This window comes from Hemicordylus capensis, chromosome 2, assembly GCF_027244095.1.
Source record: "Hemicordylus capensis ecotype Gifberg chromosome 2, rHemCap1.1.pri, whole genome shotgun sequence".
Classification (NCBI taxonomy): domain Eukaryota; kingdom Metazoa; phylum Chordata; class Lepidosauria; order Squamata; family Cordylidae; genus Hemicordylus; species Hemicordylus capensis.
The window spans coordinates 211,228,455-211,240,130 of record NC_069658.1 but is presented as its reverse complement, the minus strand read 5'-3'; the positions used below and the strand labels follow the sequence as shown (position 1 = coordinate 211,240,130).

General features: G+C 51.0%; 1 protein-coding gene across 3 annotated transcripts; it reads left to right on the top strand.

Moving 5' to 3' along the window:
- Positions 1-10: 10 nt before the first annotated feature.
- Positions 11-11,128, top strand: SF3A2 (splicing factor 3a subunit 2). 3 transcript variants are annotated; one of them, XM_053291883.1, is made up of 9 exons: positions 11-147; positions 1,979-2,145; positions 3,728-3,799; positions 3,906-3,952; positions 7,294-7,403; positions 7,701-7,750; positions 8,337-8,477; positions 9,206-9,274; positions 10,660-11,128. In XM_053291883.1, the coding sequence occupies exons 2-9, from the start codon at positions 2,020-2,022 to the stop codon at positions 10,993-10,995; spliced, it is 951 nt and encodes a 316-aa protein (XP_053147858.1). In that variant the 5' UTR covers positions 11-147; positions 1,979-2,019; the 3' UTR covers positions 10,996-11,128. The 3 variants fall into 3 exon arrangements, with proteins under 3 accessions (XP_053147858.1, XP_053147860.1, XP_053147859.1); XM_053291885.1 differs by having other exon boundaries at positions 139-242; XM_053291884.1 differs by lacking the exon at positions 11-147 and adding an exon at positions 256-402.
- The last annotated feature ends 548 nt before the right edge of the window (positions 11,129-11,676 follow it).

Sequence of the window (11,676 nt, the reverse complement as noted above, 5' to 3'; positions counted from 1 at the left end):
TCCGGCTTGGGGCCCAGGCGACCCGGAAGTGTCCCTGCCCCACTTTCGGCTCAGTTCATCTCTTCCGTCCCGCCACACTTCCGGCGCATTGACCCGGAAGTGGATGGCCGCGGCGAGGAGCCGACTGGAGGAGGCGTACGAGCCGCGGTAGGGCCGGGACTTGAGTCGGGGGGCTGGTGTCTCCAGTCTAGGACTTAGTTGCCAACGGCCCTTGAGCGGCCTGTCGCAGCTGGCAGTCCGAGGTAGACTGCACCTGCGCGGGGAGGCTCTACTCTGACTTTATCCAGAAGACAAGGGAGAGACAGGGCCTTATTGTCCCGCAGGCTGAAAGCGGCCGAGGAGGCACCTTAGGGGAAGCCCGAGAGCAGCAGCCCCATCCTTGAGGCGGCCCCTTCGTAAGAGGTAGACTGCCCCTGCACAGGGAGGCTCTGTGGACGTGTCATGGCTAATGCTCGTCGATGGGGCTAGGAAGCCATCTTGTGTAATTAGGTTGGGTATCCTCTTAGGGAGTTGGACTGACTATCAACCAATAAATATTTCTTATGGTCGGTAGACCAGCAAAATACAATGGGGTTGGACTAGAAGGCCCTGAGGGTCCCTTCCCATTCTGAAAGTCTTGCCCAGCCTTCCGTTTCCAGTGTGGGGGCCTCCAGGAAGGCTTTCCTAGCCCAAACCCCTACATGGGTAACCATGCTCTGGCAGAAACCAGCTCCAATCCCCGTTGTCTGACACAGCATTTGGTAACCAGAGGTAGACTGCCTGAGTGCATGGAGGTTCCATTTAACTATAATCACTAATAGCAATAGATAGATGTCTATGAGCAGAGCCCTGCTAGACCAGCCCATCTTGTCCCAGACCTCCTCACACCTTCAGGTGCCTGAACGAAGCCCACACACCGGGCATGAAAGCGACAGGCCTCCCCTGCTGTTGCTGCCTAGTTGCTGGTGTTCATATATTATCATATGCCACTTGTCTGTCTGCTCAATAAACTCCGTCCCTTATATTCCTAAGGCGATCCTTAGTATCTGTCTACTGAGCCAAGTCTATCTAGCTCAGTATTCTGCACTCTGAACCGCAGTGACTCTCTGAAACCTCAGACAGGAGTCTCTCCCAGCCCTACCTGGAGATGCTGCCAGGAACTGAACCTGGGACCTTTTATGTTCAAAGCAGATGCTCTGCCATGGAACTACACCCCCATCCTTAACTCTCTGTAGGAAACTGTGTTGAAGATATAGCACTTGTATCTATATGAAAGTCTTTCAGCTTTTATAATCTACACTGTCTGAGGCCCATCCACATTTCCCAGCATCTAAAACCACCAGGAGTCCCAAATTCCCACAAGTGTCATGTTACCCCTTGCGAGTAGCATTCTGAATCCTTAAAACCTGAAAACCAGGACTACACCAGAGTCATCTGGATGAGGCCGTATTAAAACCTAATAAAATAAATTAATGCTTGCCTGGCAACTAAACCTTTAGATTATTTCCATTCTTGGTCCCATGCAGTTTCCCAAGGGGCTATTTTGCGAACTGTCAGGCAAAGGAGTTGCTTTAAAGTCCGTGACCTCGTTCTGCGATGGGATTCCTGAGACTATTGAGTCAGAGGCTACCCTGGGCTCTGCCCACTCTTGTTTTTTGGTCCATTTTGTGCCCAGATGGCTACTTGAGAAGATGCAGGCTGCATATTGCAAGCAGGAAGGCTGACAAACGTTGTCGCTCTCTCTGGTCTGCTCTGCAGTTTTCATGGGCCGTACATCTAGCACCTGTCTTCACCTGGTCGCCGTGGGGCTGTGTGGGAGTCTGTACTTTGCACCAGTCATGGGTGGTGAAGCAGTTGTCCTCTGATTTTTTGCTCTTTCCACCTCCTTTTTTAGTGTCCCGTGAAATGAACTTGTGGGTAATTAAAGGGAATGTCCTGTGAGCTATATTTTTTGGAAGGTAACTTTCTCCTCTTTTTCTGCTCTCTATCTGTCCTGCAGCCTTTTCTCCTAGGTTGGTTTGAAGCCCAAAGAGACCAGCCATGGATTTTCAGCACCGTCCAGGAGGCAAAACGGGCAGCGGAGGCGTCGCCTCGGCCTCCGAAAGCAACAGAGACCGCCGAGAGAGGCTGAGGCAGCTGGCCTTGGAAACCATCGATATCAACAAGGTGGGCTGCTTGCTTTTCTCGTAGGGTGGCAGAGGTGCAACACAGATCCTCTACAGCCTACTGCAGTGATCCTTGCTATTTTCAGGCGGGGGCCACTTTGGCAAAAAATCTCCCACGTGACAGCCATTTCCCTCCATGCTGATCTTTGCATAGTACTGTGATTTTCTCAGTGCTGGCCCAATCAACAATTAGTCAGGGGAGCCACATTTAGGGTTGATGGGGGTCACGATTGCCCCCCCTCCAGGCCTTTCAGTGAAAAACATTGGCCTACTGAATATATTACAGAAAGATCTGGCCAGGCCTTGTGAAGCCTCCATGAGCTGCTGTTCAGTACGTTCATATCTACATGTTAAATGCTAAGCATTAATATCATCAGTTTAACAGTGATATTTTATCTCTAATACGTAACTGAGATTTCCCGTAATTCTGCTGGGATGCTCCAGGTGAGAAATGAAATTGAAAATTTGCACCAAGCTTGCTTCTCATTTTAAAACATCGTGTTACTTGAAAATCAAAAATCCAGACAGATTTTCTTCCTCCCCTTCACAAAAAAATGCAGCACACCCAAATACAAATGTATTGCCCAGCAGGTGGCAATGGTCTCCTTAGGATATTAAAGTGTGCCATCAAGTCGATTTCAACTCCTGGTGCCCACAGAGCCCTGTGGTTTTCCTTTAGTAGAATACAGGAGGGGTTGACCATTGCCTCCTCCTGCGCAGTATGAGATGATGCCTTTCAGCATCTTCCTGTATCGCTGCTGCCCGATATAGTACCAGCGGGGATTCGGACCAGCAACCTTCTGATTGTTAGTCAAGCATTTCCCTGCTGTGCCACAGTAAAATAATAATACAAATTACGAAATCAGAGATTACAATAGGAATGATAGCTCCTTAATATTCAGTGTGAGAAGTCATTATTGTACTGTGTTTTTCTTTTGTGCTGGTCTATTTATTGATTTTATTTATTTATCATATTTCTATACCACCTGATATATGCGTCTCTAGGCAGTGTACAAAGTTTAAAAACACAGCCCGTATAAAACCACCGTTTTATTTGTTTGTGAACTTTAACTGGTTTTATTACAGTTAAAATTCACAAACAAATAAAACAGTCTCAGAAAACAAAACATATTAAAAGTATTAAAATTCAGTTAAAAGCCTGAGAAAAAAGGTATGTCTTGAGGGTCTTCCTAAAAACAAACAGAGAAGACGACGCTCTTATTTCAGCAGGGAACATATTCCTTCCATGGATTATGACTGTAATAAATTTTTCTGTCTAAATGTGAGAAGTCATGTTGTATTTTTGTTACGTGATCTTGCTGGAAACCCTAATTTCCAAGGCCTTGGACTGCTGAAAGCTCTGCCAGCTTTCAAGAAGCCCTTGAAAGTGTCTCTGTTCAACCAAGCTTTTAATTGGATTCTAAATCTATCAACTGTTTCAAATTGTTTTGAATTGAATTGCTTTTCAAACCTCGTATTGTTGTTTTAAAATGTTTCATGACGTTTTAGGATGTAAACCCCTCGAGACATGAGTTGAGGCAGTATATACTTCCTAAGGTGTCTCTCTTTCCTCTCTCTCCCAGGATCCCTATTTTATGAAAAACCACTTGGGGTCGTACGAGTGCAAGCTCTGCCTGACGCTTCACAACAACGAGGTAAGCTTCTCTTTGCTGCCAGCTGGCCCTGCCGCTCGCCCGGCTTGCTGCTGCACACCCAAGCCCTGCTTGCAACCCATCTTTCTCCTGCTTTCTCGTCCTACAGGGAAGCTACTTGGCTCACACGCAGGGGAAGAAGCATCAGACTAACTTGTAAGTTGCCGCATGGCGAGCATTTCTCCCCTGACTTTTCCTTGAAACCTGGGGTTCTCAAGTGTGCGTCCCCAGATCATTCCCAGTTGCAATCAGCCCGAGTCTGACTGTGCACCAGAAGATGGTCGGTTGAGAGCCAGCGTGGTCTAGTGGTTAGAGTGTGGGACCAACTTGGCCCTCTAGCGGTGGATGAACTACAGCTCCCATCATCCCCAGCCACAATGGCTGGAGATGATGGGAGTTGTAGTTAGCCACCGCTAGAGGGCCAAGTTCACCAACCCCTGGACTAGGACCAGGAAGCCCAGAGTTCAAATCCCCGTTCAGCCATGAAAGTCGCTGGGTTCCTCTGGGTCAGTCACTTATTTCTCAGCCTAACCTACTTCATGGGATTGTTGTGGGGAATAAACATAACCATGTATACCACCCTGGGCTCCTTGGAGGAAAAGTGGGATCTAAATGTAAAAATATATATATGCATAATCAAGGGCTGGCAGTGATGGGAGTTCTAGTCCAGCAACATCTGGGAACCCGAGGTTGGGACCCCTTGATGGAAAAGGAAGGCTTGTTCTTTCCTTTTGTGTCACACTTGCTGGAGGCTGCTCACGTTGACTTCTTCCTGGTGTTGTTTTTTTTTTTTTTACTAAAGCCAGTGGCTGATTCTATGAAATCACATACAGACACACCAAGTCTCCAGCCTGTATTCTGATGACACCACCAAACCATGCAGAACCTGTTAGGGCCTGCTGCACTGTTGGTTTTGTGGTAGCAAGCATGAATTGTCTCCTTTGCTAAGCAGAGTCTGCCCTGGTTTGCATTTGGATGGGAGACTAGACATGAGCATTGTAAGATATTCCCCTCAGGGGATGGGGCCATGGCTTGGGAGAAGCGCCTGCCTGCATGCATGCAGAAAGTTCCAAGTTCCCTGCTTGGCATCTTCAAGACAGAACTGAGAGGGACTCCTGCCTGTAACCTTGGAGAAGCTGCTACCAGTCTGGGTAGTCGGTATTGAGCTAAATGGACCAACTCACTTAATTGTCATCATCATATTTCTTTGTTAGCCACTCCATAACAAATTGTTCTCTGGCGACTCAAAACACAATATTAAAACATCCAATCAAAACACAGAAAACACATCAAATCACAGTACACCAAAAAACAAAAACAATTTGTAAAACAATTTTTAAATCAGTTTTTTAAAGCCTGGGTAAACAAAAAGGTCTTCTCCTGGTGTCTAAAAGAACAAAGTGATGGTGCCGGGTGGACCTCACTGGGGAAGCTATTCAATGAATGGGGTGCAACCACCGAAAAGGCCCTCTCCTTAGTAGCCACCCACCTCACTTTGTTTGGCAGGGGCACCTGGAGCAGGGCCTCCTTAAGGTCCAAGCCAGGACATGTGGGGCAAGGCGCTCTCTCAGGTTACCCAGTCCCCAGCCATTTAGGGCTTTAAAGGTTAAAACCAGCACCTTGAATTGGGCCCAGAAACGGACTGGGAGCCAGTGCAGTAGAAGGCAGTTTCCTACATTCCTGTTAAATGTGCAGTCCTATGCACATTTACTCAGAAGTAAGCACCCACTCCATTGAGGATTGTGTCTTCAGCATTCTCTGCTTTAGGTTGAATTCAGGTTGAATTCTCTGCTTTAGAGAATTCATCCTGAGGGCAGGTGATGAGTCCTTCAGGCAGAGACCAGTAGCACTAGCCATGTCGCCTTAACAGAAGAACAGCCCCGCTGGATCAGGCCCAAGAAGGCCCATCTAATCCAGCACCCTAACAGAGTGGTCCACCAGATGCCCCTGAGAAGCCCATAGGCAAGAGCTAAGGGTATGTCCTGCTGTTGCTCCCCTGCAACTGGGATTCAGAGGCATCTTGCCTCTGAGGCTGGAGGTGGCCTATAGCCACCAGACTAGTAGCCATTGATAGACCTGTCCTCTGTTAATGTGTCTAAGCCCCTTTTAAAGCCATCCAGGCTGGTGGCCATCACTGCACCCCATGGCAGAGAATTCCATAGATTAATTATCCCATACATTAATTATGGGCTGTGTGAAAAAGTACTTCCTTTTATTGGCTCTAAGTTTCCTGGCCTTCAGTTTCATGGGAGGACCCCTGGTTCTAGGGTTGTGAGAGAGGGAGAACAAATTTCACCCTGTCCACTCTCTCTGCTCCACGCATAATTGGACACACCTCTGTCCTGTCTCCCCATAGCTACCTCTTTTCCGAACTAAAAAGCCCCAGATGCTGTCGCCTTGCCTCGTAAGGAAGGTCTTCTGGGAGGAAAGGAAGAGCCTCCTTTTTCACTGCCGTGCTCACCGAAAGCCAGCTGGTGCCAGGAATAGGAGGAATGTCTGGGAGGCCAGAAACGGGCCAGAGCCTCACAAGGAGGCGAGTGTGCCTCCCGGGTTGGGACTGCGAGCAGCCTTGTGCTGCCTCGGAAGTATCACTTTGATGGCACCCAGCAGCCCTCCCTTGCCTGATAAGAGGCCTTCTCGGTGTAAACATCTTGAGGGCCTTGGCCAGAGCGGGGAGGGGAGCTGCCTTTCTTTGTGGATGTTGTTCCCTCGAGACAGTGTGTGCTTGTGCGAGGTTCTTGTCTGAAAGCGCTGTTTGTTCGGGGGAGGCCCAGTGTGGGCCCTGGAGGAGGAATCCAAGGCCGTCCCGAGGCGGACGGCGGATTCTGCACCTGATGTCGGAAGGAGAGGAAACTCCCCGCCAGGGTGCAAAGAGCCGGGCCGCTGCCGGGCGGGCTCTGTAGCTCAGCAGCAAAGCCCCTACTTTGCACGGGGGGAATCCTGGGCTCCGTCCCTGGAAGCCCCAGTTGAAGCAGACTCCTGGCAGCACCTCTCCAGCATTGACAATACTGAGCTAGCTACAAATACAATACCAAGCAGGGCGCAGGGGTTACGACTGACCCTTATTGTTTGTCTCCTCAGCTCTGAGATATACTGTGGCTGCCCATGGAGGTTCCATTTGGGAAATGGTGGGATAAGCCCCTCTCTTTTAAAAGTCCTCTCTGTCCCAGCAGCCCGTGCTGCTTCTTGTGACAGGGAGTTCCACGGCAGGAGTTAGAGGGGAAGGGGGTGGATCTTGGGGGCTGACCAAAGAGGCTCAGGTGCTATATAACAGGGATTCTTAGATGTTGTTGACTACAACTCCCATCATCCCCAGGTGCATTGGCATTTGGCTGGGGATGATGGGAGTTGTAGTCATCAACATCTGGGGATTTCTGTTACAGGGAACACGGGTTCTAACTCCCTCTTCTGCCCCCCCCCCCGCAGCTGACCGCTCCTTGAAAAGACACCAGCCCTCGATGTGTGTCAACAGAGATCTGCTTTTCTCCCATATTCAGGGCACGCCGCGCTGCTAAGGAAGCGAAGGAAGCCCCTGCTCAGCCTGCGCCCGAGAAGGTGAAAGTCGAAGTCAAGAAGTTTGTCAAAATTGGACGGCCGGGTTACAAAGGTAACGGCCCTGATGAATCAGGCCCAAGGAGGCCCATCTAGTCCAGCATCCGGTTTCCCACCAGCTGCTGCTGGGAAGCCCGCAGGCAGAGAGTGAGGGCCTGCCCTCTCTCCTGCAGCTGTTGCTCCCCCGCAGCTGGTATTTGGAGGCCTCTTGCCTCTGAGGCTGGAGGTGGCCCACAGCCCTCAGACTAGTAGCCACTGATGGACCTCTCCTCCACGCCTGGATCCAAAGCCGCCTTCCTTGGACTTTCTTCCCACACTCCCAGCCTCTCAAATCTCTCTCTCATCTTTCCAGTTACCAAACAGAGGGATCCGGAGATGGGCCAGCAGAGCCTCCTCTTCCAGGTAGGGTCCTGCCCGCTCTCCCTCATTCTCTGGTGGTTTCACGGGAGGCAGAAATCCCTGGACCGGAGGAGCTTGTGCCACGCGCCCTCCATAGGATGGGGCTGTGCTGTTGAGTGCCGGCTGCCTCACCTTCCTGGTCCCCTCCTTGCTTTGGGGTGTGCTTGCCTCTCATCTCCTCAACTGGGGAGCAGGCAGCCATATCTCAGTGGCGCAGAGGCAGCTGACGGTAGAGGCCTGACCGTTCAGTGAACCAGGAATTTCAGCCCGCCTGATCCTCCTGAAGGCCATAGCGTTCTCAAGTAGTCGGGTTTTTTTGAGAGGCGTGGTTGGTGGCGCTGGGGTTTGAGAGTTGGACTAGAACTGCAGAGCCTTGGATGCAGATCTCTGGGCCTTGGACCTCGCCTGATGACTCACTAGTCTCTCATCCATGCCGCCTACCTCACAAGGTTGTTGTGAGGGGTTGCCATGTATACCGCCCTGAACCTTGAGGTAGAAATGCCATAAATCATAAGTTGGCAGTCCAACAGACTGGAGCTGACCCCCTTCTTCTTCCTCCTTCTTCTCCACTGTTTCTTCCCCCCCACAGATCGACTACCCAGAAATTGCGGAAAGCATAATGCCACGGCATCGCTTCATGTCGGCATACGAGCAGAGGATCGAGCCCCCTGACCGGCGCTGGCAGTACCTCTTGATGGCAGCCGAACCCTACGAGACCATCGCTTTCAAGGTGAGTGCACAACACGAAATCCAGTCATTAGTGTTAGGACGATGAATCCCAAAACTCGTTGTTTGCATTTCAGAATAGATGTTTTGCTTTCAGCTCATCTGCTGGTTTGTTCCCTCGCTCCCCCACACACCCCATATCTGTTCAAGAACATGTTTCCGGGTTGGTGGAATGACATTAATACTACATCATGACAGTGATGAATATTTACATACCCTTTTCCTATTTTAAAAAAGTTATCAAAGTGGTTTACATAGAAAAAGGAATAAGATGGCTCCCTGTCCTAAAAGGGCTCACAATCTGAGAAGGAACACAAGGCAGACACTACCTGCAGCCACTGAAATTTTCGTGAATGCTGTTGCATGTCGACTGCTGGGCACCATCGAATGTTATGCTGCTGCATGTCAGCTGTCAAATACAGTCAGATTTGGGCCATTGCATGTCAGAAGCATGCCAAATACTGCTCGCTACTTAGTGGGTTGCAGCTGCTCTCACAGGAGTGGCTGCCACGACAAATCTGCTCATTTCTAAGGCACCACAAGGCTTTCTCCCCCGCCACCCTCCTGCCAGGGGTTCTGGTTTTTCTGGCCGCTTTTGAAACAGGTGTGGAGATCAGAGCCATGGCCGTGCTTTTCGCTTCTTGGCCTTGGCAGATAAGGATATCTTCTCTTCCTCTTTGAGATTACTGCGTCTGACAAAGGTCTCTCCCCCACCCCCCACCCCATCCCCAGGTGCCAAGCAGAGAGATTGACAAAGCAGAAGGGAAATTCTGGACCCACTGGAACCGAGAAACCAAGCAGGTAAATGGGGCTGCCGGCGGCTTTGGGGTGTTGGGACGACCAGCCGTCACGGCTGTGGCGACTTCTTTGGAAGGGCAAAGTGCTTGGTCTGCCACAGCAAAATCCCCACCATCCCAGCCACTGCCTTGTAGGGCAGTCTGTGAAGTCAGTCCAGAGGGGCTGGCTTGCTTCATGCTAGAACCTGGACCCAGATCAGCCGAAGGGTTGCTTTGAGAAATTAGGCCACGAAGTCCGATTTGCCTTGGCTGCAGCTGCAGGCAGCCCACAGGCAGAAGGGTGCAAGGACAACGGTCAGGAGGGCGCTGAGTCCTCCCAGCAGCCTCGTACTCAGAGGCCAATGTCAATCACCTCTCCTCCACTCCCCTTTTAAAAGTTTCCTGCTGTTGGTGAGCTGGTCTCAAATATTAGTGGCACTTTCCTAAGCGACTTTGGATGTGCTGTCCTTTTTGAGAACTATTATTAAATGTCTCTCCCGGTGTTAAAAGTCCCAAGTAAGCTTTAAAAAAAGGCATCATGAATCTACAGACCAGATAGGAATGCGTGTTATAAACATAGCTTTTAAAAAGATTATTAATTGGATGCACCTCATATCACTTATATTCTGTATCAGATCCATACAATCATCCATTTCTGCCCACGCAACTGCCTGAGTCAGACTGTTGACCCATCTAGCCTTGTTGCCAGCTCATAGGAATATAGGAAGCTGCCATATACTGAGTCAGACCATTGGTCTGTCTAGCTCAGTACTGTCTTCACAGACTGGCAGCGGCTTCTCCAAGGTTGCAGGAAGAAATCTCTCTCAGCCCAATCTTGGAGATGCTGCCAGGGAGGGAACGTGGAACCTTCTGCTTTTCCCAGAGTGGCTCCATCCCCTGAGGAGTGGGGAAGATCTTCCAGTGCTCACACTTATAGTCTCCCTTTCATATGCAACCAGGGCAGACCCTGCTTAGCTAAGGGGACAAGTCATGCTTGCGACCACCAGACCAGCTCTCAGGCAAAAAGAGAGAGGCCTTTCCTAGCCTGGCTGCCAGATCTCCTTTTCACTGGGAGTTGGGCAAGTGCAGCTCGACATGCAAAGCGCAGATCTGCGCTCGTGGATATGTGAAGCTGCTGCCTGCTGAGCCAGACCACGGCTCAGTCTAGCCTTGGATTCCCTACTCTGACTGGCAGCCAGACTCCTGGGCGGAGAAAGCAAAACGTGCTCAGCCCTGCCACCTGAGCTCGAGCCCAAGTCCTGGGAGCCAAGCAGGCTCTCCGCCACTGAGCTTTGGGCCCCCCAGAATATCGTTCCCCTATATTTATCCTGCTGGTGGGGCCACTGCCATGCACTTCTCGCCACTAATGTTGTCCTCCCCCCCGCCCCCTCCCTTTCCTTTCTCTTTTAGTTCTTCCTTCAGTTCCATTTCAAGATGGAGAAGCCTCCCGCGCCCCAGAGCATCCCCGCTGGACCAGCCACCGTGAAGAGGCCTCCTCCTCCGCCCCTCATGAACGGCTTGCCCCCCCGGCCCCCGCTCCCAGACTCACTCCCTCCACCGCCTCCTGGGGGCTTGGCTATGCCCCCCATGCCTCCCCCCACTGGGCCCGTGCCCTTGCCCCCCGGGCCACCTCAGCTCCCGCCAGCTCCCGGCGTCCCTCCTCCCGCTCCGATGCCTCCGATGCTGAGACCCCCTCTCCCCACAGAGGGGCCTGGGAACATCCCCCCGCCACCACCCACCAATTAGGAAGCCCGTTTCATTTCAGGACTCTTTTGCACCCAGAAGGCCCCGTCTGGATCCCGTTGGTTGGTTGGTTGGTTTTTTTAAAAAAGCGACTCTTGTCTGAATTCTTGTAGATTGATTAAAAAAAAGAGATCTCTCTTTGGTTTCTGTGGTGTGGCTCTCCTCTCACTGCGGAGCAAAACCGACCCCACCGTGCGGGCCAAATTGCTGGCTATCCAGCACTCTTGTCTATTGGAACATAGGGAGCTTCCATATACTGAGTCAGACTGCTGGTCCATCTAGCTCAGTATTGTCTTCACAGACTGGCAGCAACTTCTCCAAGGTTGCAGGCAGGAGTCTCTCTCCCAGCCCTATCTCGTTGGAGATGCTGCCAGGGAGGGAACTGGGAATCTCAGATGCTCTTCCCAGAGCGGCTCCATCCCTTAAGGGGAAGATCTTACAGGGCTCACACTTCTAGTCTCCCTTTCATGTGCAGCCAGGGCAGACCCTGCTTAGCTAAGGGGACAAGTCATGCTGGCTACCACAAGTCCAGCTCTCCTCTCCTATTGGAAAAACATTACCGGGGAGCTCAGGATGGATGGAGGCAGTGTTGGGGGACTTATGGCTAGGAAGTGGCGTGCATAAAAGGACTTCACAGTTTTAACTCGTGCATAGCCATCCTTAGCTTTCCCACAGGAGGACCCC

Bases quoted from the DNA above. Each gene is read 5' to 3' on its own strand.
- SF3A2 (XM_053291883.1), top strand. From the start codon at position 2,020: ATGGATTTTCAGCACCGTCCAGGAGGCAAAACGGGCAGCGGAGGCGTC. The intron at 8,478-9,205 runs GTGAGTGCACAA...CCCCATCCCCAG, and splicing joins ACGAGACCATCGCTTTCAAG to GTGCCAAGCAGAGAGATTGA. The intron at 9,275-10,659 runs GTAAATGGGGCT...TTTCTCTTTTAG, and splicing joins GGAACCGAGAAACCAAGCAG to TTCTTCCTTCAGTTCCATTT.